The sequence below is a fragment of the Pempheris klunzingeri genome, chromosome 15 (assembly GCF_042242105.1).
Source record: "Pempheris klunzingeri isolate RE-2024b chromosome 15, fPemKlu1.hap1, whole genome shotgun sequence".
NCBI classification, from domain to species: Eukaryota; Metazoa; Chordata; class Actinopteri; order Acropomatiformes; family Pempheridae; genus Pempheris; species Pempheris klunzingeri.
Window position 1 is genome coordinate 10,090,835 of NC_092026.1, and position 27,510 is coordinate 10,118,344.

The following is a 27,510-nucleotide window of genomic DNA, read 5'->3' on the forward strand; positions in this document are numbered from 1 at the left end:
AGGATGCAGACTCTCACCTGTACAATCTTACTACTTTTAAGTCTCATGTGAGCCACTTCACTGCTCTGTGGATCTCCACAGAACAGAAGTGACTCAGTGTGCTAGACCCACTGTGGAGAAACGCACGCCTTGGATGCAACAATGGAGGCATAAACCACAGCCACTATCCAGAAGCTGTGGAAGAATTATTTTAGTGTTAGTATTATAATTCTATATTCTTTTATGTTGTCCCTGCATGACTGTGCTGCTGCTTTGAAAGTGGTATTTTTCAAGGATGGGTGTAGTGTTGATAAGTGCCAGGATTTCTCCCTCTCTCTAACGTAAATCGATCCTAAGAGGATCAGAGCGGGATAGGGTATCACAGATGCACAACATAGTATGATGGAAAGGATGCCCATCCTCAAGATGCACAGCTTACCTTGGTGACCACGTTCTGCACGAGTCCCGTGTGCAGCTCGAAGGTCCACTCGCTGCACCGACACTGCATGTTGGTCGTGTCATTGTGGGTGCCGTAACTTCCATTGGCATAAATATAAGCTGGCCGCGCGCTGATGTTTGTAGCACTGTCCAGCAACGAGGAATGACTTGTAGTCTGATTATTAGTCAGGTTTGCCAAATGCTGGACACATGTGTTGTTCGGCTGGGCTAGGAGGAAATTATCAGAGTACTGGCTGAATCCAATGAATAAAGCCGGAATCCATGTCAGCACGATCAGCTGTTTCTGGTACTTCCCAAATCCCCCGAGAAATGGCAGAACGGAGCCGTCGATGCGTGTCAGCAGCCCCGGCGACGTGGTTTCGGGGGACACGAAGCCGTTCTCCGGTTGATGGTCCTCCGTGTCGAGCTGCACCACGGCCATCGCGGTTTCGCCGATAGATGCCTCCGTTGTGTAGCGAAGCCGGGGTTGCAGTGCTACCCCCTGTCGACTCCACAATGCGTCAATGCCCCCAGCTCCGGCGGTGAAAGCCGTGCGCAGTCAATCACTGGAATGGAAATAAGACGCACCTCTTTATTATCAGGAAGCACTTCCCTCCCGTCTGTCACCAAAAACCCGTGCGGGACTTACTGCAGGCTCAAGATCCCGCGAAAAAAGGCGGATTACAATGGATTGAAGCAACTGCCAGGGAAACTATTTGATCATGATCTTTTCCGTCGTGTGATTCATTGGTTTGTGTGTCGGTCAGCTGTGGCAGGCGGCAGAGCCCTGAGAGGTGCTTCCTGAGGGAGCCACAGGTAACACACCTGCCCATAAAGGCTGCGTGCTGGTGACTGACACTACCCAACATGGCCACCTGTAACCACTGGTAACCACTTCGAGAGGGAAATGCTCATTCTGTGCAGCTGTAGAGCAGCTGAGTACTGAAAAATAACAATGTTATTGTTCCATGTAAGGTGAAATACAGAAATAAGCCCTCAGTACTCTTGTTTTCATAAATCAACACATTGTTGAAGCTGCGTTCTTCTACTGCAAACATATGGTGTGTGTGTGTATTATTTGATGACAGAATAAAATCAAACCAAATCATAGCAACAGTTGCTCACATTCTAATTCTTTTTTCCATAAATTGGAATTACAAACATTTTACAAGAGAGATCCAGCGTTGGTGCTTCTGTGCTTCAAGAGGTGTCAACTCAGATGATCCCAAACGTGTGCTGACAAAAGTACAAAGAGTTTAGATGCACCGTTCAGGTAACCTGTCAACATGAGGTAGAAGGAGGAGGAAGAGGAGGAGGAGGAACTAACCCTGTCCCCGCCCATTTCTGTAGCACATCCTGAACACATGGAAACTCTACTTCAGGTGACAGAAAATGGGAATTTGAAAAAAATCTATAGGATCATCAAAGATGTCATCATGTCTGGTGTTTAAGGAAAACCAATATTATATATATCATCCATAGTTTGAGTGACTGGGAAAGAGAAAGGCAAATGAAGAATCTGCTTGTCATAGACTGTAGGCATTTATCATGTTCTACTTTGCTGGTAGTTAAAGGTTTTAGCTGCTTTTTGATGATTCACATTGTGCTTTGTCAGGCCTCTGATGAGTGTCAGGGTCAGCCTCATAGTATTTCCTCTTTAATTATACATTTCAAATACAGCAGTAAGGGTTTGTAGCTAAAGATATAGCTCACTTTATTCAAAGATATTGATTTTTTAATTGATGCATTTTATAGATTAAGAAATTTTCAGTTGCCTGGTGGTTAAAAGCCGAATTAATGTGAAATGTATACGTACATCCACGGATGTACGTATGCACACGACAAATTGATTGATTGTAAATTGAAAATCATGGGGTTCTTCGCTTATAACAATTGATCAAGTCAGGACTTGTAAATGTTAGTTAGTTAATAATAAATGGACTTTATTCTGAATCATCCTCGGCTCTTTCCAGCAGACATGTGGTTGATCTAAACATTGAGGGATGTTGCTAATAAACTGAGGAAGAACTAAAAAGAAGGGAGCAAGTTGTGTTGGAGGAAGATAAACACCAGTGTCCTTTTTCACAACCCGGCAACTCCAGTGTTTTCATTATTACTGCTACAAATGCAAATCTATACAGCATTAATAAATCATAGTGGGTTCATAGCAACACATCACACTTCAAGATCAGTTTGATCGCTATCAGATAATATGACATATTTATGTTCATGTTTTACAATCTGTTGCCAACACTTCCGGAAATTACTATTGAAACTTACAATTGATGTAATATTGTGAACATTATAGCACACGTGGTTACAAAACTACACTTTACACTTTATCATAGCCACACATTCATATGGTTGTGTTTTTTTTGTTCTGTTTTGTTTCGTTTTGAACACAAATGTCTTGAATTGGGTGATTATTTTGCGCTGTAAAATAAGATAAGAGATTATTAGTCACAGCGGACAGGAGGAAATATAATATATATATATATATATATATATATATATATATATGTACAGTTAAGAGAGACAGACAGACACAGGCTTATTGTGAATGATTTAAGCCTAAATGGAACTGGATAAAGCAGAACAATATTTATGATAACAAGCAGCTCACTATTGGTCAGGTTTGATTTACACCCACTAGGTTGATAGCCAACAATTATCTGACCATGTGATGGCAGACTACACCTTAAGAAAATGTGTTTAGCAATGCTTCACCCTCCTGGCCATAATGTGCTAGTACATATGTTTTGAATTTTAGAATCAGGTAAATTTGTTTTTTATAAAGATCTGCAAATAAATACTTTTTTTTTTTTGCTTCTTTTGGTTCTGACTATTTGACTGTAATTCTGCCTTTTTAATGAGTATTATGAAAAAAAAAAGTAGCCTGCAGTTGTCACACATGACACAACTATAACAGCTTATTTCTCACATTTAACATACATTTGAAGAAGTGACACACAGCTCTCAGGTATGACTGCGTGCAGAGTAAGCCATGCCAGAACCCTGAGCAGCCCCAGGTGAGACCACAGAGGGTCCAGAATGACCTGCAGTGTCTTCTTGTGTCTAGTTACACGCTGATGACCCCTGCAGGCAGACTGGAGCCACAGCACCGCTACCCTATCACTGCAGCATTTGAAATTTGCTCATTTCAATCTGGCAAATAATCATGCAACATAAACAGCTTTGCATTTTTAAAAAAGATATCTCCAATTTGTGAAGTTGTTTTGCCCACAGAAATGTTTTGGTGAGATATAAATGCTGTGGTGATTTTTCTTGACCGTTGAAAGCAGGTTTCAAAGTCTCTCAAAAAGTGAAAATTAAGCCGTTCTTGACCTTGCAATGTGCTGTGCAACAGCTAATGAGTGAATTATAAATGTCTTTTGTAAAATTATAATGTTTCCTCTTTTGCCTGTTGCTCAATTGTATGAAAGCCAATGATAGAAATAAAAATAAAAAACATTAATGGCCGGATGTATTCTATCTGCATCTATAAGAAATCTGTCATCCAGACAATGTTTTACTATTGTAGTGTGTGTGCATAAATTATCACATGGCCGTGTGCCAACAGAAACCAGTCGGCTGTGGTGCCGTCACACTATCTCAGTGTGCTGTTTGTTATCTTCTGCTAGGACCTGCCCTAGCAACTTCAGGTGTGTCCAGGATCCGCCCAAAAAAGCAATGCAATGAGTCAGCTGAAGTGCATTTCTGTGTGTGTGTGTGTGTGTGTGTGTGTGTATGTGTTGTTCTGTCTGTGTGTGTGTCATAAAGTGGCTGGTTAAACACGAGGTGTACAATAGAAAAAAAAAACCCACAGGTGTGTCTCTGTTGTCTGTCAACTGTTCTGCTGTTGAAGCACACGTACTTTTTCTTTTCACAGTCAGATAAGAGTGTGTGTATCTGTGAATCTGTATCAACATTACAGCTCTTTACCAAAAAACATCCAGATTTTGACTCTAAAAATCTAACGATCTAACAATGTAATCATATATCTATAGTTGTAGTTTTAGTGCACTTTGTTTTCAAAGTCCAAAAGATAGCCTATGCCTGGTGCAACATTGTGTGTTTATGACTTTGGGGTTAATGTCAACTTAGATAGGTAAGGTAAACAAAGATTTATGATCATTGTCTGCAGGGTGTGAATTGTGCACAACCCGACAAAGATACACACACTTGCTCTGAAAAGCCTTGAGTTAATCTTCTTGCTGATAAGCAAAAATTGCAGAAAAAAAGGCGGTAAACAAAAAAATTGTTGTTGTTTTATTTTGTTGCTCAAAATCAGTCCAGACTGGTGTCTGATGTTGTAGATTTATTTTCTATATTCTGGGGAGTTTGATGGGGTTTCATGTAAATAATTCATGCAAAGTTTTTATTAACGGTATGTCAGGGCAAAAAATAAAGTGATTAGAATAAAATAAAATAAAGTGTAATATTCTTCACTGCTGCTAAAAGGTAGAATTTACAAAAAAAATATCCTTGTATCCCAACCTTTTTAAATCTATTTTTATTTTTTTTACCCAATTTCACTCTTACTTAGTTAATGTGAAGATCTTGATTTAACGTGTACATAAGTTAATGAGAGAACCACCAATGGTCCTGTAAAGCAGCACTGAGGAAGTGTCTCTTTTTCAGAATTGTCTTATGAAGTAATGGAAGGTCTGAGGAGCTGTCGGTGTGGTAACAAGCTGTCGGGGAAAACGCAGATCAGGACAGAATGTTAATTCACAAGACAATGTTAGTTGTCAGTGGTATTTAATAAACCAGCTGTCAGCCAATTTTTTTCACTGTTTACTCACCGAATGATGTCAATGCCTGTGTCTGGAAATGATATCATACGTGCGTCTACGAGGTGCGTCAACAGGTTTCACAGTGAATCACAGACACTAGTGGTGAGAATTAACCTGGTGTTGCCCTTGCATTGTTTTTGATAGTATCTCTTTTCCATCAAGTCAAACATCTTAAGTGTGGGTCCGTTTTAAGGTTTAGTTTTTAATATTCCAGGTCAGTATGGTGAGACTAACACATACATGAGTGGCAAATTCTCTTTTGCTGATGATAATATTAATACATTTTATTTTTATTAACCTTAACCCTTTCAAGACACCCGAGGAACCATTACTTTGCGAAACAATGACAAAAATCCACCTGCATAAGCAAAAACGCAGCAGTGAACCGTACTGGAGTTGGGTGCAGAAAGCAAACAGTAAGTTAATTATTTACTCCAAAGCTGAAGAGACAGTCAGTAAAGCTGTGACACTTTCTCTTCAAAATGCCACACGTACATCCGAATGGATACAGCACACAAAAAGTATAGGTTAAAGACGAATATGAAGGATAAAGGAGGATAAGCTAGAAGGATGGCTCCAGGGTGATTAAGCACTAAATCTGACAAAAACCAACCATCCCCGCAGTATTTGCCACACCTTACTGTGACTGCTGTGACACTTAAATCCCCCAGAAAGATTCTCATCCTGCAAAAAAAATATATATAAACATGCAAATGCCAGCAGACTGTAAAAGCAAATCCCTGCATGTTCTAATAAAATAAGTCAGTTAAGTCACTTGTAATCTTCAGTGCGTCATTAAACATTAGAGCAGGGTTCACTGTCCTGCCGTTCAGTCTGTCTCTTTTGGCACAAGAGGTGTTTAACTTAAGTTTGGAAATGTGTGCATGTTCTGTCTTGCAGTGTCTTTTGTTTGGGAAAAAAAGCCAACGTGTGGAGCAAATCCACTTCAACCTAGTGGGGCCAAAATGTAAGGTGTGTCTTTTGTGTGTGTTTAAAGTGCGAGGCTGGTCTTTCAAGAAATTGTCATTATAATAGATTAGACTATTGTAGTTAGTTTGAAATGATAATCAGAAATGTTTTGTTTGCAAATACACGCATTCATTCACCGATTTCTAAAAACCATGTTTTCCGTTCTTACCCATGACCCTGCCTACCTCTCCTCCCATCTCTCCCTCCCTCTCTCTTTGTCCACACACTAATATGTAATGGAGTGTAGTAGTTGTGTGTGTTCAGTGGCTATAGCTCAGGGTGAAAACACCAGAGGGCACAATATGTCTGTCAGCAAAGTCAACTATCAGTCATAAAGGCTGTAAGACTTTTTTATGAGCTAGTACATGAAGGCCAAAGCATTCCAGGCTTTATATGGGCATCTTGGTTCACCTGTCATTTCTATTTTTCTCATTTAACATATTCGCACTTTCAAATAAAATCACACTTGAGTTAAGTGTTTATTCGTCAGACTTTTCACTTTTCTTTTTAACCACACACTTTTTGAAACACTTACTCCGACAGTGTGTGTGTGTGTGTGTCTGAGAGACACTCCCTACTCTGTCTCCTTGTCTTTCTCGCTCCCTTTCACTTTTCAAACCTTCGACACGCCTACCTGGGATGTGCTGTGTGTGCAGAGGAATGCAGGGTAAAGAGTAAGCGCAGACAGAATGAGTGAAACAAAAAGGAAGTATGAAAAATCCCCAGTGAAAGTGGTGTCAGTGTCATCTCCAAGCAATTACACAAAACACTGAACTCTCAAATTGACGCCTTTTGACCTCAAGAATGTTGAACTCGGGATCACAAATTCTTTGCTCAGCCACCATCTCCACTCCCTCCACTGGGAATTAAATGTGTTGGCTGCGGCGTTCTGTAACTCGTGTCATTTGGATTTATGCCACTATCACTTCCCGGGGGTTACAATGATTCCACATTTATCCTGAAGCTATATCACAGAGGGGAATGGAGCAAGCAAGTGCCCCAGACATGCATTAGTGACCACATGCAATTCATCTTATGGATTTATTTATTACAGGGAAAGTGATCAACATCACTAGAAATGTACCAGTGTTGCCGTGTCTTTTCAAGATGTTGAATTAAGACATAAAAGTACAAATAAAGCAAAAATCATGTAAAATCATAATTCTCATTTCATGTGGTAAAGTGAAGTGCAAAGTAGATTATTTTCCAAACATTGTGTATAGAAATAGAAACACTACTAACACATCCATAATCAATGACTTTTTACCTCTAACAAGATAAGTTACTTGTTAACATCCAACAATAATGGCACCTTAACAATTTAATAAACTATTAGTCACTTCCCCGGGGCCACTGTCACTCACGTACAGTCAAGTTGAAATTCTTAATACATCAACTGCGTCAAAGTCATGATTGCAACATAACGTGTCCACGGACACTGCAGAATGGATGACAGAGATAGGATCTTCCCACGCAGGCTGGTGTGTGCGGGAGTGGTTGAAAAAACACAGCAAGGTGTGGTCTCTATCCAAAGGCGGTCAGCTTCCGTCTATTCACAGCAGACCAGTATCTGCGCAACAGGAGACGGGGAGGGGAAAGGCGCACGGTCCGTCCTGTCGGACAGCACAGCAGACGGGCGATTGAAACACATTTTTTTAACAACATAAAACAGCGCAGCGAACATGAGTCTGTACGGCTCTACTTCCAAACTGGCCGGCATGGGCCAGAGAAGTAATTCGCGACCGGATTTGGCGAGTCCAAACTTTCGAAACGACGCGTTTGCGGGTGGAAACGGCTTCCACGGGGATTACCAGGTCGGAGACGGCGGATACACCTACTCCTCTTTCTCCAGGACCTCCATGCACGGCGGGGGGGTCGGAGGACAGAAGGTCCATCTTAGCATGGGTGGGGGCGCAGGTGGAGGAATCAGGTAGGAGCTCTGAAATCACCTGTGCTGCTTAAATAGACCATTAAAAAGAACGCGCAGGAAGTGTGACGTAGAAAGATAAAAAAAAAAAAAAAAAGAAAGAAAAGTTCAGGTTCCTTCTCACCTTTAGAAGTTAGCTACTAAACCGTAACTGTGTCATTGATATTTCATCAATCAAGCCCTGAGAGAATGAATAAGAGGAAACCCGTTTGTGTTGAACACCTTGAAAGAGAAAAATGCCACACAGACACGTCAGTGAGTGTTGAAGAGCTAATTGTATGTTCAAGAACACCAGCGGCCTGGTTTTCTCAACGTTAAGCTGTTCCTTCATCAGTCCAAACGCCTCACAGGTCTTGACCTCTTTTGCTAAAAACGTCATTTTCTGATTAGTTCCCGCAACTTGTGTATCAAAGTATTCCTGGATGTGTCACTCCCGAATGGTTGCCAGACATTCTGAATAACAACAGAGGAAAGAACTTGCACACACCCCTTGAATGTCCTCACACTACTATCACTGTCTGTGCCAGAGGGCTGTTTAGCCTAGTTTTCCTTTAAAATAATACATAACTCATGGTGGACAACGGTCAATGTACAAATACAAGATATTATTTTAGTGTTTAGGGGAGTTTGAAGCTCAAGTGTTGAGTTTAGGACAGTCTGTAGTGTTGGTGACCTGCTGGTGACCCATTTCCCCCAAGTGTGAATGAGTGTGTGCTGTTTTCAAATTTTACAACAACTTTATCACTTTCAAAGTGATTATTTCACTCATTATATTGTTTGTTATTCTTTAAGGAAGTTGGATGTTTTCTGTTATAAGTTGCGTGAAATTCAACAATCATTTACAAGTATTTGTAAGAATTTAGTAACCGATTAACTGCCTCTTAAAAGCTTAAAAAAAGATCATCTAGCTGCATTCTTATCAGGGCATATTCAATGAATCGTTCCATCTTTTATTGAACAGAATAATGATTCTCAATAAACTGATACCAAACAATGTTAGCTGTGCATGCACGTTCAAGAGAGCGTTTAAAATACACAGTTGGCTCTTTTATAATGATTTGAAAATGTATTGTTTTATTTATTTTTTTCTCTTGTAGTCCCCAGGCTATTCATCAAAAAGCGATGTTCCTAACAAACCAGTGCCAGGACTACCTGCAGAAAGCAAAATCAGTTCTCCAGGGCGTAAGTTTAATACAGATTACTCTGTACATAATTGATCTGTACAAGATATAATTTTTTTAAAAAAAAACAGATAATATCTGCAGCAAAGTGAAGCATCATTTGGCAGGTGGTGAGAGTTACGTGTTCGCGCTTTGGGATTTTACAGGGGGGTCCAGCCGTGGAGGCAGAAAAGCTGTTGATCATTGCGGCAGAAACAATGGAGCACATGAAGATCTGCGGCAGAGATCTGCAGCAAATGCGCATACCTAATGACGTCTTCAGAAGGTAAGCAAAGACGCAGTGTGTACCTTTGCTAATTGTGGGTTTATACTCGTAAATGTGTGTGTGTGTTTGCATGTGCTCATTCATGACAGTGTATCTACATTTGAGCAACCCTGCCTACAGGCTAACAGAGGCAGGTGATGCTAAATGGGTCAAATATGCTAGTTTTAGAGTAACATCTGACTTTTATTTCACAGTTGACCCAAGCCTTATGCAGAGAAAGCATGGTTCTGAGGAGTTTAATACCCTCTGAGCATTCTTCTCAGTCAGCTGTATTTGCCCGGCTGAGCATGTTGAAATTGAGTAATCAGTGCACCCTTGGAAGATTCACATGGTATTTTCCTTTTTTGTACATCTCTACAGTGTAGAGCAGTTCCAGCACATGCATGCCGCTATTCAACAGCAACTACTTGGTGGTATGACCACGAGACGGAACAGAGGCAGTGTGGGATCCCTTGACGGGGGGAGGATCTTTAATGATGCCATGGCCTGGATTGCTCAACAGAAGGTGAATCTCCTCATACGTCAAAGACATTTAAGAACATAATGAATAACACAACAAATATGCGTGATACAGTTAAAATCAATACAAGGATAGTAAGAATATTTTTTTCCTTAGTTAATGCACATCTCTATATGTTAAATGTGTGTGTTATAATTTGTGTTGCACTGTTATGGATTAAATGCTTCACACATGCAAAAACAAAAAGTTGAATTATTCATCAATGCATTTAATACTTTTTGGACAATTGTTATATGATAGTACTGAATTAACAATTTAAGCAAGTTAAACATTAAGTTAACAGTATCACTAAACTTGTCTTGTCACGCATTCTTTGAAAACACCAGCCACAAATGTAAAAATAGCAAAACTCCAACTCTGACTGACTCTGTGTCCAGTTTCAAAGGTTTTTAACCTGTTTGAGCCCTGTGAATACTTGCACCTACATGTGTGTGCATGCCTGTGCGGTTGCATTAGTGTGCGCCATTTTTTTTATGCAAAGGGAGGGGGAGGAGGGTGCACTTAACATATCACCTATTCTGACCCCCTGTAACTGAAACCATGTGGACACGCTGCCAAAACCTGATCCGTGAGTGAAAGAGGCCGAGAGAGGTGCAGGAGGATTGAAACAAAGAAGAGGAAAGAGCTCTGCCATTTGAGAAAGAGAGGAAGAGAGAGGATGGCGGATAGAGACAGAGCGGGGAAGAGGGAGGCAGATAAAGAAGCCGTGGAAGCAGAAAGAAAAGTAGGAGTGAAGGAGTGTGAAATCTGACACTCCCCACTGAGTCAGTTGTTATGGGACAGAGCAGTTCAGCAGATCTCTGACATGCTCATGGGAAAACGCCCTTTTACTCTCTACCTCCCCAATCCTCCCACCTAGCAAAAAACACACCCTGTCAGTCTGTCACCAATTCCAGCCTCACCCTCTGTATTTCTTCAGAAATTTTCCCCCTGTCCTTGAGATATTACCTTTTCTAAAACTCCTGATATCACCTGCATGCTTTCAGCCATTGTACCTACAGTGCAACACATAACTTTGTTGACCTTTCTGCTGTAGACATTAGCTGTTCTGCTGACAAGTCTCTCAACGGCCACATTGTGGGGCAGCTTCAGCTAAGTAACCATGAAGGAAAAGGGTGTGGAGAGGCAACAAAAGCCTTGAGAGAGGAGGGAGGGGAAAAAATGCGATTGAAGAGCAGGGCCTGATTGAGGCCAGTTCACAGAGCCCTTATCAAAGCTGAGAGCTGCAAACGAGGGGGGGAATAGTTGGGATAGTTTCCTGCTTAAGAATGCACTTAATGGTTATATGCTGACACCTAGAGGACAAAGAGGGGAAGGACATAGAGTTAATGGTAGGGAGAGAATAGTGTACCTGTTGAGATTCACAGTTCCGTTGCCTTAAAGAATGAGGATGGCTCACTGTATATTTTTCATACTGTGATCAACACATGGAGGTGATCGTACTAACAATTACTTCATGTGTAGCTGAAGGAGATTAACCTTATTCCTCTGTGCCCTTGTCCTTCATTGTTGTCCAAATATGAATTATACCTTTGTGGGTTTTGGTCTCTTCATGAAGTTTGTTGACAATGAAAAAAACAAGAGCTAACGCCCAAATTATTCTATAAAATTTGTATATATAAAGTATATAGTATATCACTTCACAAACTTTATACAGTAATGTTACTTAAAATAAGTTATTTCCTATCAATTGAGGTTGATTTTTGACATTGTAATTCTGTGTAGCAATTACTTTGTTTTTAAAGTTTATAATCTGTGACTCTGCGTCTTGTAGCGCATGATTGAGACAGGTCCATGGGGAGATGACTCCATCACCATAGAAAAGCAAATCATAAGCCACAACAAAAATCACAGCTCTTTCCAGAGGAGCCAGGAAGTAGACCGTGCCAGAGATGAACTAGTAAGTGGTCTTTCTCTGCCCCATTTTCCCTGTTTTTCCCTGTTGCTCTACTAATTTAGACTGCTTCAATGTTAATTCTTACGATATTTTGATTGTTAAAGAGGATGGTCACCTACATATCGCATGTACAAAAGTAATGTCGTAATCATGTTTTTTTAGAACTCAAGGGGTGACAAGTACAACCTCTCCATCCTGGAACAAGAATGGGACAGCCTGCAGGTAGAACCACACGTTTTTACAAAAATGTTCATTAGTTTGTCCAAATAAGCCGCATTACATATCACTTTAGTTACTTTTTGTCATATTTACAAATGATTTCTCTTGTGTCTGTTTCAGAAAATGTCTCACAGCCGTGCGAATCATCTGCGTGAGCTTCAGAGCATCATCGAGGAGATCTCCCGAGCCATCATGTGGGTGAACGAGAGAGAGGAGGAGGAGCTGGTGTTTGACTGGGGAGACAAGAACATTGACCAATATATCCCTAAGAAGCAAGACAGCTACTCAGTAAGGACCTCTGGTTGAACTCTTTTTTTTTTTTTTTTTTCCTTCTGTCTGTGTTTATGGGCGTGATCATACCTTAATATTTGAATTTTATTTCTTTTACCATTAAAGTCTTAGTTGAGTATGTTGGCTCTCAGCCCCACAGTGTAGCGTTTTGAGTGCCTTACTTTCTGTTCTCCCGACAGAGGATGATGAGTGACCTGGAGGAGAAAGAGAAGGAGCTCAACAAGCTGAAGATAAAAGCAGACGGACTCCTGAACAACAACCACCCTGCCTCAGATAAAATTGAAGTAAGGCGTTTTGTTTTTTTCTCTGTGTTGCCCCCTCCCTTACAGCAAATTCTTCAGTGGTTTCGTACTGATGACTCTATGTGCACCCGCAGGCCTACATGGACACTTTACAGACCCAGTGGAGCTGGCTTCTCCAGATCACCAAGTGTATCCATGTTCATTTGAAGGAGAATGCTGCCTACAGCCAAGTAAGTGCACAAACCTGCTCTAGATTCAGCTATGATAGAGCAACGTTTTCATCGGAGCACTGATCAAAGCTTTTTGCTGTTATCTTTAGTTTTTCAAGGAGGCCAATGAGACCTATGCAAAGCTGCAGAAGGAGCATGAGATTATTCGAAACAAATTCACCTGCGACAAGAACACTCCACTGGAGAACCTCACTGAACTCCTGAAAAACCTAGAGGTATGATTATACTCTGTTAAGTCCAGGACCTGAATAGCACAAAACACGTTTTGTCAACTTGTTCTGATGAGTGAAATGAGTGTCAATTTGCATGTCTGGTGAACTGGTTTGGCCAGTTTGTAATGTTTTTGCATGTTTGCACCCATGTTGGTAGTAGTCTGAACTTTAACTGGTAATTGAAGTATCCAGTGGCTCAGTTAAAAACACTGAATGGATTTTTGCTCAATCACAGAGAGAGAAGGAGCGGGTCGTGGAGAATAAGAGGCAAGTCCAAAGTCTGGTCAGCAAATCAAAGACCATTGTCAGGCTGAAACCTCGCAACCCTGAGGATAAGAGCAGCGGCCCCATCATGGTTCAGGCTTTATGTGACTTTAAACAAGACCAGGTGGGATATTTGCTCTCTCTCTCTCTCTCTCTCTCTCACCCACACACACACACACACAGACACACACAATATGAAGGGAAATATTGCAAATACAATTCAGTGTTTCATCTGTTGCTGTGTTCTGTTTTGTGCTTCAGAAAGGAATTTTAAAAGGGAATGAGGGCATCCTGAAGGATAACTCGCAGCGCAGCAAGTGGCTCGTGACTGGACCTGGAGGTCTAGATATGTTGATTCCCTCTGTGTGTCTGCTGATCCCTGCACCAAACCCACTCAGCATTGGCCTTGCCAGCAAGTAAGACCTGTGAAACAAGTGTGATCAAGCTATTATTAAAGAACGCAGGTAACAGGAAATCATATCATCAATAATAATAGAAACTTTCAAAAACAAATTTTCAGTAAGCTCATGAGAGATAAGAGCATGTTCTTAACTCACGAAGTAAGCACATAATCATTCTGGTAAAACATAAAAATCATTTTTTTTCTCCTCATATTGCCATAGAATTAACATTTTGTCTGTATCATGTAGTGTTTGCATATTAGAACAAAATGAGACATAGTTGGACTTTTAGAGTGATTAATGGCTTGTGCTGCTCTCTAGGAATGAGCAGTATTATGAAGCCATCATGGGCATCTGGAATCAGCTCTACATCAACATCAAGAGTCTCATCTCGTGGCAATATTGCCTCAAAGACACCAATTACATCAACTCCCTCACTCTCAGTGTGGTAAGAATGGTCACAAAGGATTTAACTCAGCAAAGCTGAATTAGATTCGGTTTCTTATCTAAACATTGTCGGCAGGAGATTGCTCACCTCCAATGTCTTTTGTTTAACCTGAGTCCTCTGCTTTGTCTTGCAGCTGTCTAAAATGCGTCCTGAGGAGTATCGCAGTATCCTCAAAAGACTGGAGACTCACTACCAAGAGTTCCAGCGTACCAGCCAAGGTTCTGATCTGTTTGGGGAAGAGGACAAGAGAACCATTCAGGGCAACTTCGATAAAGCCCAGCACCACTATGATACACTTATCATACAGCTGCCTGCTTACAGTAAGTGAAAAATGCCTATAAAATTTGCAATAGAAAAAAAACCCAAATTTTTTTCACTATTAAGTAATGTTCTCCACATTTTCCAACAACCAATAAAGAGGAGGAAGAGGCAAAACCTGAACCCCCAAAACAGGAAGCGGCCAAGGCTTCGACTTCCAAAATTTCCAAGACCACTGTCAAGGTCAATAACCAGGCTCCCCCAGCCAGTTCCACCCTCAGCGTTACTTTGCTCAGCCGTCTGCAAGAACTTCGACGCAGGCTGGGGCTGGCTGAGTCCAGTCTGACCAGTCATCTGCACATTTCCCCGGGAGACAACAATGTGCATGAGTGCTCAGTGCACATTCAGAAGCTGCAGGTATGTCATTTATTGTATCGATTATGAGCATTAAATCCCATTTCAAATTTTTCGAAACACTGGTAAAATATATATTTAAATACAAAAAATCCCACTGTTTACAGCTTATCACAACAAAATTAGTCATAAAGAGCACTATGTAAAAAAATAATATTAATAGATAGATAGATAGATAGATAGATAGATAGATAGATATTCCTTTATTTATCCCACAATGGGGAAATTTCAATAAAAACACCTTTGATTTCACTAAACTTTACTTGTTATCAAATATTTTTGTCTAGACTGTGCACCAAGATTTGGATTCCATTCATGATGAGTACCTGCGACTAAGAGAAAAGATCATAAAGCAGCTGGAAGGGATACCTGCAGACTCTGAGCAAGCCAAGTTCCTTCGCTCTGAACTGGAAATCATCAACCAAAAACTGGGAGGCCTGCAGAGTCTCTACTCTGCCTACATTCAAAGGTACATGATTTTTGTCTAATCATGTCACATTTTTATTTATCAGAACTTTACCTTTAATGTAATTGCTGTGTGTCTTTGACAGACTGTCGGCTCTTAAGGCCTTGCTCCAGAACCTTCTGCAGGCTGAAGATATCATTAAAGTCCACGAGGCCCGGCTGACAGAGAAGGAGACCACCTCTCTGGACCCCCGAGAGGTGGAGAGCTATCGGAACACACTAAAGGTGTGACACATTTTCACTTTGACAATTCAGAGGGAAATAATGTACATTTTACTCAGTATAAATAGTTTATGAAGAAGTTAAAATTAGCTTTACCTCAGCCATCAGTAAAATGCTGCTTCCACATTACAATGCATCAGTAATAGTAATAATAAGAATAACCTAAGATATAGTAGCACTCACATTTTTCTGTATTGAGTACTTTTGCTTCTGCTACTTTAATTATATTTTGCTAATAATGCTCACATACTAAAGTTTCAGTACTTGTTATAAAATATTTTAAATAGTGCAGCATTGCTGTCTTTACCTATGTAAAGATTCTGAATATTTTTACCACCACTGTGGCCAGTTCCGTTTGTTGATGAAGACCATCAAGAACATAGTTGATGTTTATGGAGAAAATAACCAAATGGGAATTTCTGTTTTCAGTAATTTGATAAATAAAGGTGTGATTTTTCTATATTGATAAATCATGTCATGTATATATTGTCATAGCACTCACCTCTAGATGTAAATAAGACTTAAATGGTTATCACTGAAACTTCTATCTATTTTGTAATTTTCTTTTAAAGCAAATGAAGGGTGATCTTGAGCAAAGAAGAGACCTTCTGACAGCTCTGGAGTCTAACCTTACTAAAGCAATCCACTGGAATGATCAAATCTCTGAGTCCTTCCACAAGTGTGACGTGGACTTGTCCAAATACTCAGAACTGGTGGGCCAGATGTCCGACCGCTGGCGCCGCATCCAAACCCAGATTGATAGCAGGTAGAATAGTCTGTTCACTCACGCACATTTCTTCCTTCACTCGTGAATATTTCTCCATATCCGCCATTCATCATTGCCGATAACAACACTAAAAATATCCTTTGACCCATTCCTCTTCCTCCCACTCTTTCCTCCTCAGAGTGTGGGACTTGGAGAAGCAGGAGAAACAGTTGAAACATTATCAGCAGAACAACACTTCCATGGAGCAGTGGATAGACAATGCCAGGAAGCGCCAGGACACCCTTCAGATGGTTAAGCTCAATGACATCCAGACTCTGATGGACCACCTCAACCAACAGAAGGCACGTCTTTCCTTGTTCACATCAAGATATCATAACCAGTAATAACGCATTTTGAATTAGAAATATCCACCATTTACACTTAAATGAAGGCTTTGATTTTTACATTATACAGCAGCAAGTGGAAAGTGTTGCAAAAATTTCAGCTGTTTCTCTGATGACTAATCTCATTAGACATTGAGATTAAAAAAAAATGTAACAATTGTTTTGTTTAGTACAATAATATCATTAAAATTAGTATAATAATGTCATTCAGATTCTGGTTGGATAAAGTGCTAGTGTCTTAGAAGATTGGACAGCCTGATGTCAGATTAAATCAGTCAGTTTAATACCCTCTTTGTTGACTGCACAGGCACTTCACACTGAAATTAAAGGAAAGAAGGAGAAAGTAGAGGATGTGCAGAAAAATGCAGACACCTGTGCCACCTCCATAAAGGTATGTAGTCAAATGATGTTCACTGTTTTCTTTCACTTTAAAATGGTTTTATACATATTATCAAGTTGATGAGCACAAGCAAGTATGGCTCAAAATAACGAAGAGCACATTGTGTTGTGTTTTTTCAGGACTACGAGCTGCAGCTGGCTTCCTACAGTTCAGGCCTGGAAACTCTGCTTAATATTCCTATTAAGAGAACAATGCTTCAGTCCCCTGCTTCTGTGGTCAGACAGGAGGTATGAGCACTCTCGCTCCATTAAGTCACACTCAGCCTGTTTTAAACCTATTTTCAGTCAGTTAAATGTCAGTTATTATCCACGTATGATATACTACTACTAATAGCTATGTCTTTGTTTAATTCATGTCAGTTAACATTGGTTGCAAGCAGTGATTATTTTCTTTGTTTATAGGCTAATGTAACACAACCAATTGAAGTATGAATCCCTTAATTGCACGAGTCACTTTAAGATCTCACTGGTATGTTATTAACGAATTAACATTTGACATCAGTATTCATTTACTAATTTTAACTCCACCAGGCGTCTGACCTCCAATCCCGCTACATAGAGCTACTCACCCGCTCTGGGGACTACTACAAGTTCCTAGGGGAGCTGTTAAAGAACATGGAAGAGCTAAAGGTAGGTAGTGGATTTCAGTGTTTCTGTATGTCAAAAATATTGTGTTAGTAAAATGAATAGTGTGATAAACACTAAATAGATGACCAAATATGCTCGATTAACAATATGAACGTAGGTGAATGAGGCTCTTTCTGTTTTTGTTTCAGATCAGGAACACCAAGATTGAAATGCTGGAGGAAGAACTGAGGCGTCTGAAGGAGGACATCCAGGATCATGACCAGAAAAACAATTCACTGGAGGAAGCTTTGGCCCGCTACAAGCTGGAGCTCTCTCAATCAAAAGACCAGCTCATTTCAATGGAGGAAGTGAAGAGAACCACAGCACTACAAGTCAGTGCTACCAGGGAGAGTCTGGACAGCACACACAACCAGCTTCAAGATCTTAATGACCAGCTGACACGCATTAAATACCAGCTGGATGAGGAGAAGAGGAAAAGAAGGTTGGCAGAAGAACGCTACACCAGCCAGCAAGAAGAGTATGAGGCGGCTGTTCGCCGCAGACAGAAAGAACTGGAAGAACTCAACTGGACCAAGATTGACTTGGAGAAGGCTGTGAAGGACAAGGAACGTGAACTCGAGAGAATGAAGATACTGCTAGAGGAGGAAGCGGCACGTCGACGAAACGCTGAATCAGATATGTCAAAGGTAAGAGCACAGTGCACCAAGGAAATTAATCAGCTTAAACAGACATACGAGACAGAGATCCACGTCACCAAGACCACAATTCTGAAAGCCTCACAGCAGAAGGAGGAAGACGCAACAGAACTGAGGCTGCAAGTTGACAGACTCACTGCTGAGAAGAGAGATCTGGAAGAGGAGCTGAGGAGGCTAAGGCAGTCCATTGCTCTTGCAGAAGATCAGAGAAGCAGAGCAGAGCAGGAGGCCAGCCAGCAGAGGGCCTCAGTGACACAAGAGACCAGGATGCGCAGTGAGTTGGAGGTTCAGCTGCGAACACTCGTGCAGCAGAAAGGAGATGATGAGCTCAAACTAAAGGAGGCCACCAAAAACAACCAGGAAAAATCCAGGCAGATCAGCATGCTAACATTTAACCTGGAGGAGGAGGGGAAGAAGAGGAGAGCTCTGGAATTGGAAATCAGTCACCTGAAGCAGGCTGAGGCAGAGCTGAAGGCAAAGAGCAGCTCGTATCTGGAGGCAGTTAACAAGCTTAAAGTATCTGAGCAGGAGATCCGCATCACCCGAGTAGAGCTGGAGAAGCAAACCAGTGAGAAAACCAAGGCTGAGCAGAGTTCTGCCAGGCTGCACAGCCGTATCCGGGAACTTCAGTGCTCTCTGGACGGTGCGGAAGCTGAGTTGGAGAAGCAGAAGAAGGCAACCCAGGAGGAGTTCACACGTAGAAAGAGAGTGGAGGCTGAGTTGGAGAGGATGACACATACTTGCCGAGAGCACACCACCACAATTAACACACTGAAATCTGTCCAGCTAGAGGTTTCCAACTCTGGAAGGAAGTACGAAGAGGACCTCAGGGCTCTCCAGGCGGCTCTGGACAAGAGCCTGAGGGAGCATAAAGTCACCAAAGAGGAACTGGCAGCTGTCACAGCTGAGCTGAAGACACTTAAACAGAAGTTCCAGCAAGAGCAGATTCGAATTCATGAGCTCAACCAGCGTAATGAGAGCCTGTATAAGACTATTGAGGAGAAGAGCCGCCAACTTAATGAATACACTACAGAGATCGAAAAGCTGAAGACTCTGACCCAGAACCTGACAAAGGAGAGACTGAGGTTGGAGGAGGAGCTGAGGGCTGTTAGACAGGAGAGAGATGAGCTGAAGTTTAGCAAAGGCACGGTTGATGAAGAAAGTGCCACTCAGATCTCAGCCTTGCATGTCCAGCTTCAGAGTAGCACCAAGAGGACAGCAGAGCTCCAGGCACTCATCAATGACCTGACCAAGGAGAGAGAAAAGCTTAAGTTGGAAACAGAAAAAATCCAAAAGCAATCAATCGAGGTATTTTTGGTTGCATTGAAGGATCATCTCTTCTTAATCCAACTAATTTTTGTGCTTTTGCATGGTTAGAAGCGCATTAAGACCTGACCTGACTTCTGAGTTGTTTTAAAGTTTTGCATGAATCTGCTGACAAATTGCTTAAATGTGCATGTTGCTTTTGCTTAGATATGCATGTTGTTCACCCTTTCATTGTGCACATTACATGACTGGATTTAAGTTATACCATAATAACAATCACTGCATACTAACTGAACTACATTTTTATTATCAACTGTATCATTCAGCACTGTTAATTGATTGACATTTCTGGAGGACATTAAATTGGCCTGTGTCATCACAAATTAAATATATTAGATATTGATAAAAAAATGTGTTATGTTGATAAGTACTTACAACATGCAGCTAAGGAAAGCCACATGTACTCCTCACAATGATTAGTTACTTTGCTCTGTGCATCATTTATTGGCATTTCTGTGGAATAATGTTTTTTTTTTTGTTTTTTTTTAATCTCTCCCCAGACATCCATGATGGTGCATGAATCCCAAACCCAGCACAGTGAGTTGCTGCTGGAGAGGGACAGTTTGCTATCCAAGCTTAAACTGCTGGAGCAGGACAAGACCCGGCATCAGCGCCTAGAAGACGAGCTCACACGCATCAAGCTCACACTGGAGACTGAGGTCCGCAACAAACAACGTCTGCAGGATGAGAAGAATGGAATCCTCAAGGATTTCAACTACATGAAGAGTCAGTATGAGCTGAGAGACAGCCAGATAAGGCAGTGTGAATCAGAAAGAGACAAAGCTGATCGAGAGAGGCTCTCCCTGAAGAATGAGATTGAGAGGCTCATGAGGGAGCTTAAGAGTATTGAGGAGAGGTACAAGAGCCGTCTGTTCAGCTCTGAAAAGGAGGCATCAGACCTGGCTCTCAAGAGAGATGCCCTGGAGAGAGAGATACAGAGGCTGCAGCAGAGACCCAGCACTCTTACTAGGCAGACCCAGACAGATGAGAAGGTGCCAGCAATCGACCCGTCTAAGCTGATATTTGATGGGGTGCGCCGCAAAGTCACAGCCCACCAGCTTTGTGACTGCGGTATAATCAGTAAAGCCACTCTAGATCAGCTCCTAAAGGGGAAAAAGACTGTGGATGAGGTATCTGTGGACATCCAGCTTAATCTAAAGGGTACAGGAGTCATTGCTGGCATGATGACAGGTTCTCAGGGGAAAATGCCATTCACTGAAGCGAAAAACAAGAAGCTCCTCAGCGCAGAGAGCTCCATCATGCTTCTGGAAGCTCAAGCAGCAACAGGCTACATAGTGGACCCCGCTTTTAATGAGAAGATGCCCGTGGATACTGCCTGCTCAAGAGGGATTGTAGACACAGAAGACAGAGACACCTTGGTGACAGCCGAAGCAGCTAGCATAGGCTTCAAAGATCCATACACTGGCAAAGTGTTATCTCTGGGTCAGGCTTATAAGCAGGGCCACGTGGACAAAGACACAGCTATCCGCTTGCTCCAGGCTCAGGAGTCTGTCGGGGGCATAGTAGACCCTGTTCTGAGTGTGTTCCTGCCAAAAGATCAAGCCTTGGATCGCAATCTCATCGATGAGGAACTCTACAGGGCCTTGAATAAAAAAACTGCCTGCTATCTGGATCCAGCAACAGGAGAGAAGATAAGTTATAATGACCTTAGGAAGAAGTGTGCAGTGGAACCTGTTCATGGCTTGCTTCTCCTCCGTGGTCCAGAAAAGCCCCTGACAGTGAAGGGTCTCCGTGGTGAAGTCTCTGTCAGTGAGCTCATCAAGTCTAAATTGCTGGATGAAACTGATTTGGTGAAGCTCAAAGAGGGCAAGCTCACCAGCAGAGAAATTGAAGACAAGCTGAGGTCCTATCTCTACGGCTCCACCTGCATTGCGGGAATCTTTGATGAGGCCAATGACCGAATACTGCCTTTGTATCAGGCAATGAAGGAAGGTCTGCTCATGAGAGGAACCACCCTGGAGCTTCTTGAGGCTCAAGCTGCTTCTGGCTTCATTGTTGATCCAGTCAACAATGTCTTCTTGACAGTAGAGGAGGCCACAAAGAGATGCCTGATAGGGAAAGAGTTTAAGAATAAGCTTATGTCTGCAGAGAAGGCAGTAACTGGATACGTAGACCCATCCACAGGAAATACTATTTCCCTCTTCCAGGCTATTGAGAAAGATCTTATTGAGAAAGGTCATGGAATCCGTCTTCTTGAGGCCCAAATTGCCAGCGGTGGGATTATTGACCCCAAAGAGAGCCACCGCATTGATGTTTCTGTTGCTTATATAAGGGGATATTTTGATGAAGAGATGAATGAGATCCTTACTTATGAAGGAGATGACACAAAAGGCTTTTTTGATCCCAATACTAAGGAGAACCTGACGTATCTTCAGCTTAAGGAAAGGTGCATCACAGATCCAAAAACAGGCCTAATACTGCTGCCGCTCAAAGATAAGAATAAGGCCCAGAAGTCACAGGAGAGCCGTACCAACGTCCTTCGCAAGAGGCGGGTTGTGATCGTTGACCCAGACACTGGGCTGGAGATGTCGGTGAGGGAGGCCTACCACCGGGAGCTCATTGACTATGACACTTTTCTGGACTTGTCGGAGCAGGAGTGCGAGTGGGAGGAAATAACTATCAAGGGGTCTGATGGCTCTGCACGTTTGGTGATAGTAGACAGGAAAACAGGAACCCAGTATGACATCAAGGACTGCCTGGAACGCGGTATCATCAACCAGCAGTCTTTGGATCAGTACCGCGATAGAAAGCTAACCTTGACCCAGCTTGCTGACCAAATTACCAGCAGAACCAGCAGCACTGAGATGACCATTGCAGCTAGCAATATTGATGACATGGTCACCTGCAGCAGTCCCACTCACCCACCCACCTCCCCTACTGTCCGCAAACGCTTCAACAGCATTTCTATTACTGTTTCTCCCCCTGAGATGTTTGACGACCAGTGCCCTGTCGCCGCTATATTCGACACAGAGACCTTGGAGAAAATAACTATTCCTGAAGGGCTCCGAAGAGGCATAGTTGACACCCTCACAGCACAGAGGCTACTGGAGGCCCAGGCATGCACTGGTGGTATTATCAACCCTTCCACTGGTGAGAGACTGTCGCTGCAGGACGCTGTCCATCAGAGCATCATTGATGAAAGCATGGCTGCAAAGCTGAAACCTGCCCAGAAAGCCTATGTTGGTTTTGAGGACGTGAAGACTAAAAGAAAGATGTCTGCGGCAGAGGCAGTGAAGGAGGCATGGCTGCCTTATGAAGCTGGGCAGAGATTCTTGGAGTTTCAGTACCTGACAGGAGGCCTCATAGAGCCTGAAACTGGATGTCGCATCACCATTGAAGAGGCTATCCGCAGAGGGTGGCTGGATGGTAAAGGGGCCCAGAAACTTCAAGATACACGGAACCACCAGAAGAATCTTAACTGTCCCAAGACTAAACTGAAGATCTCGTACAAGGAAGCCATGGACAGCTGCATGGTGGAGGAAAGCAACGGTATGAAGATGATACAGGCCTCCTCAATATCCTCCAAGGGAATCAGCAGCCCTTACAATGTCTCTAACCCAGGATCTCGCTCTGGGTCCAGGGCTGGTTCCCGTGCCGGATCCAGGAGTGGATCCCGCAGAGGCAGTGTGGATTACTCCTCTACATACAGCTATAGCTTCTCCTCCACCAGCACCACCTATAGCGGCAACTCTCAATCTTAATACACAGCTTAGAGAAAGAATCAAACTACACGAGTTACTACGAGTAGTTCCTATGCAATTTGAGTACTTTTATACAGCTTGCTTTTCTAAATGTTTTTCTGCTACCTTTGACATTTTAGGAGGTTTGTTTAAATGCTGTATCTGATTCTGAATTCATTTACAATTTTCACTGTTTGTTGTTTTTGGTGATGTGGTGTTTCCATATTAACACAGAGTATACCTAATGCGCTACCACATAAATGTTAAATGAATGTATTTGTCATAGCTTATTTTAATATGAGGTTTGTTTGTTTTTGTAGAAATTAACAAGTAAGATGTGGTTGTTGACCTCAACTGTAGCATGCAGTCAAAACTAATGTAGCTATTTTTTAGTTTTTATGCAGCTTGACTAACTGAGAAAAAAATATTTTTGTCAATCACAGATGCTGAGGTTTAGCTCAAAATATTGACTCGACAAAGTAATGGACACCAATAAAATTCCTTCCCACTACAATGTTATACTCAAATGATTAAAAATAAAGTTGTCATACTACTGTTCACTCGTCTACTCTTTCATTCATTTATTTATTCATTCATCTACTATCTGGATATTTGTATTGTTTCATTTAAAGCTGAAATGAGGAGAGGCTGACGTACGTCCTCGTAGGAAAAGCAGTATCCAATGATACCAATGGATGGCGCTAATCACCATTCTAAAACTGTTACATTTGCAAGCCTGTTTACCCTCAACACATTTTACATTTCATGCCTGGTTTTACTGCCCCACTCCAAACTGGCTCCAGAATTCAGAATATTCACTTACATATAAAATAACATAAAAAATATGATGCATAGAGGCAAATTGCACTTGTTTGGATTGTTTATTTTCAGTCATTTTCAATCACCTTCTTGACATACCCAGCTAGCTGCATGCATCAGTGTTCACTAGCTTAAGTTTGTCATTGCATGGCAGTGGCAAATTTAGTTTTTAATGGTTCATTCACTGTGATTTGGTGTCCCTAGTGTTGTCTCGGCCAACATGCAGCCATTTCTCTCTGGTAAACCTCAAAATGCTAGTGGTTCAGGGCCACAGTCAACAGAGACAGGCCTCATGGTGACATACTGCTCATCAACCCCGTCAAAAGCAACAATGCAGATGAGTCAGGATTTAGCATTAAAGCCCGCTGAACTAGAGACAGATACAATGTGGAAAATATTTCAAGTAATAATTTGGTTTGCTTGTGAAAATATCCCAAAGGAACACTTGATGGACAACCCAAATTCTTCAACCTCTTTCTGACTCAGGCTACAATGCAGATTGAGTCATCAGTCAGTGCTATGCTGGAGCTGCTGTTATGGCCTTATTGCAAAAGAAGCTAGGGAAGGATATTCCATAATATCTACTGCTGTAGACACCACCTGAGCTCAGCAGAGTCATGTGCAAAAACCCTTTATGGTTTATCAGGATCACTGCTTTTCTTTTTTCATCATCATCATCATCATTATGTGATAGTGCAGCAGCTGTGGAAATGTGCTGATGCCCTTCTTACAGGCTCATCCTGTCGATCTGTGCTGTGATGGGGAAGCAGTCACTGCGTCTCTGCAGGCTCCTGGGGAAATGAGAGATGATGAGTCACTAACCAGCAGCTAAAAGAGAAAAGACAATGAGCTCACAGGTTGTGTTGTTCGGTCCGCTGTGGGACATGACGATGACTCAGTGACTCCTTGAAGAGAGCTCTTGACAATATTTTAGGCAGAGCCATTGTATAGATGGAGGCCACATTCTCCAGAGGCAATCTTGATCTCGTGAAATTGATTTCTTTCTCAGTCTCCCTCTTTCCTGGATGTTGGCAAGTTGAGTCCTCTGCAGAAGCTGACAAGTAGCACATACAGTGACAGATGATCTAATGAAATCCCTGTTGCAATAATCCCATTGGAAAAGAACTTCACCTCTGCTGTTGCAGACGTCTTCACCACTTGCAAGCACCTACAAGGGTTTACGGCGGCCTTTCCTGAGCTCCATCATTATCCCAAGTTATTTCCTATGTGATTGGTGTATCGTCAACAGAATGTGAGAGCTCTTTTTCCACCTTGTCTCATGTCCTTGCTCCTTCCACTTTGTTACATGAGATTAAGAGAAATCTGGTGATTCTGGCTAATGAGACAACTGTGCTCCTAAATTTGAAATTTGATGCTCACTGTCCCTATATGCCTATATATGTGAACAACAATGGTTATTATTCATTTTCAAGCAAAGCCCAAATTGTACTGTACTGTTTCCAACATTTATTCTAAATGTATCCCTAAATTGATCACTGTACTGCTGAACAACAGATTGACATATCTGACAATAATATATAACATAAAAACATAATAATATATCGTAAAAATCTAAACATAAAGCCTTTTGAGTCGCATTTAAGATTTGGGCAAGTGTAATAAAACTGACTTGACTTGAGACATTAACCTTTGTTTTACGTGATGGACTGTGGGAGATGAAAAACACACATCATTTAATTGAATTCAACTCTGGTGAGACTTTATGGTGCCTACATGCCTTATAATTTCATGTTGCATCATATAAAGAACTAAAAATACATTTTTACTACTACTACTGCGGCCAAATTCATTCCGTGGAGTGTGAAGAGTTTTTGGGGGGTCCTGTGTGTGTGTGTGTGTGTGTGTGTGTGTGTGTGTGTGTGTGTGTGTGTGTGTGTGTGTGAGTGTGCGTGCGTGTGTGGTGGGAGATTGACTGGAGGAAGTCTCCGTGTGCGTGTGAGGAGTGAGGGTGAGAACAAATGGAGAGAGGCAGAGGGAGGAGGCCGTGGAGAGGGGAGGTAGAGGGAAAGGGGGAGGGAACAAGGGGGGACAGCCCTAGCGGCGCAGTGGGAGGACTATCCCATGCCAGGACTTGTGGCGGCTGCAGCGGCAGCCTGGACTGGAGGAAGTGTGTGCAGGGGGGCCGAGCAGCAGCAGCAGCAGCAGCAGAAGTCCACGAACCGAGCTTCCATTTCTACCACCGACAGCCAGACAGCAAAGGCCGGGGGGAGCAGCGGGTCCAGCCGGGACTAAAGTGAGCTCACAGAGGCGGCTGTGATCAACCTGAGAACACATTCCAGCAGAGGAAAATGAGCCGCTCAGCCTGCATTAAGCCTGTATGAGGGGCTGAGAGCTCTTTGATCAGGACTTCACCCCACTCTTTCTCTCTCAGCAGCTCTGACTGACAAAGGGAATCAGAGGAAGAGAAAGAAAAAGAATCAAAGTTCTCTCAGTCCAGAAAAAGGTAAGTCTGAACTTTTCCACGGTCAATCATTAGCAGGGAGGTGTTTTATAAAGTCGGGCTGCTCGGTGAGTTTAAAAGCAGGCTCAGACCTCCACACACACACTGCAGTGCCTTTTACCCTCGTTTCTCCTCTTTAGCTCAGTCACATTTCATTGAGTTTGCTCATTTATTCAAAGTGCAAAACAGGCCACTGCCTTCTGTATTTACTTTGGCCCTGAGTCCTAAAAAGCAGGGGTGTGTGTGTGTGTGTGTGTGTGTGTGTGTGTGTGTGTGTGAGAGAGAGAGAGAGAGAGAGAGTGTGTGTGTGTGTGTGTGTGTGTGTGTGTGTGTGTTCCTCAGCAGCACTCTGGAGGCAGAGAGGGGAGTCATTCAAACAGACCAGGCACTGATCTTGTGATTTTGTTTTTCATTTTAATGTGAAAGAGCTTTGTCTACGGCCTCTGAATTGAACTCCCTCAAGCTTGGCTTTGACCTCTTTGGGTCTTTGTAGCTTTTAAATGTCTTCCTCCACGAGTTGCATTTTGCAGTGGCTATAATTTGGGGTTCCTTGCTGTTGAGGGCTTTAGTGCACTGGGGACCTTTTTTTTTTTTTATATAATGTGAAACATATGGGGCCATTCTGGTGGAAGACTTGTACCCTCTAGTCTATAGAGCTCCAAAAGAAACAAGCATTTTCTTTGTTTGTCCTCTGCTGACTGACTGGCTCGGTTAAATGATGGAGACAATCAGAACAAGAGAGTTTGGCTTTTTCTTTGAGCTACAGCTGCTGC

General features: G+C 42.2%; 3 protein-coding genes across 4 annotated transcripts in view; 2 read left to right on the top strand and 1 right to left on the bottom strand.

The window, feature by feature from the left end:
• LOC139214880 (solute carrier family 22 member 23-like) overlaps positions 1-1,275 on the bottom strand; it is a 35,668-nt gene extending 34,393 nt beyond the window's left edge. The window contains exons 1-2 of the mRNA XM_070845820.1: positions 1,067-1,275; positions 419-983 (exon numbers count right to left, since the gene is read on the bottom strand). Coding sequence (XP_070701921.1) covers positions 419-859 — 441 coding nt within the window. The 5' untranslated portion in view covers positions 860-983; positions 1,067-1,275. The remainder of the gene's footprint in view (positions 1-418; positions 984-1,066) is intronic.
• Positions 1,276-7,770: 6,495 nt separating this feature from the next.
• dspa (desmoplakin a) lies at positions 7,771-24,015 on the top strand. Of its 2 annotated transcripts, none has more exons than XM_070844365.1 (24): positions 7,771-8,112; positions 9,207-9,291; positions 9,437-9,555; positions 9,916-10,060; positions 11,850-11,975; positions 12,135-12,194; positions 12,312-12,479; positions 12,662-12,766; positions 12,859-12,954; positions 13,044-13,169; positions 13,402-13,554; positions 13,692-13,846; positions 14,153-14,279; positions 14,413-14,599; positions 14,698-14,954; positions 15,239-15,420; positions 15,503-15,641; positions 16,211-16,404; positions 16,544-16,706; positions 17,056-17,139; positions 17,268-17,375; positions 17,679-17,777; positions 17,924-19,738; positions 20,257-24,015. In XM_070844365.1, exons 1-24 carry the CDS (start codon positions 7,865-7,867, stop codon positions 23,476-23,478), a joined length of 8,163 nt encoding a protein of 2,720 aa, XP_070700466.1. In that variant the 5' UTR covers positions 7,771-7,864; the 3' UTR covers positions 23,479-24,015. The 2 variants fall into 2 exon arrangements, with proteins under 2 accessions (XP_070700466.1, XP_070700467.1); XM_070844366.1 differs by having other exon boundaries at positions 7,773-8,112; positions 17,924-18,421.
• A 2,413-nt stretch (positions 24,016-26,428) lies between these two features.
• LOC139214145 (tensin-3-like) overlaps positions 26,429-27,510 on the top strand; it is a 31,430-nt gene continuing 30,348 nt past the window's right edge. The window contains exons 1-2 of the mRNA XM_070844904.1: positions 26,429-26,530; positions 26,672-26,740. The gene's annotated coding sequence lies outside the window, so the exon portion shown is untranslated. The remainder of the gene's footprint in view (positions 26,531-26,671; positions 26,741-27,510) is intronic.

Bases quoted from the DNA above. Each gene is read 5' to 3' on its own strand.
- dspa (XM_070844365.1), top strand. From the start codon at position 7,865: ATGAGTCTGTACGGCTCTACTTCCAAACTGGCCGGCATGGGCCAGAGA. The intron at 15,642-16,210 runs GTGTGACACATT...TTTCTTTTAAAG, and splicing joins GCTATCGGAACACACTAAAG to CAAATGAAGGGTGATCTTGA. The intron at 16,405-16,543 runs GTAGAATAGTCT...TTTCCTCCTCAG, and splicing joins CAAACCCAGATTGATAGCAG to AGTGTGGGACTTGGAGAAGC.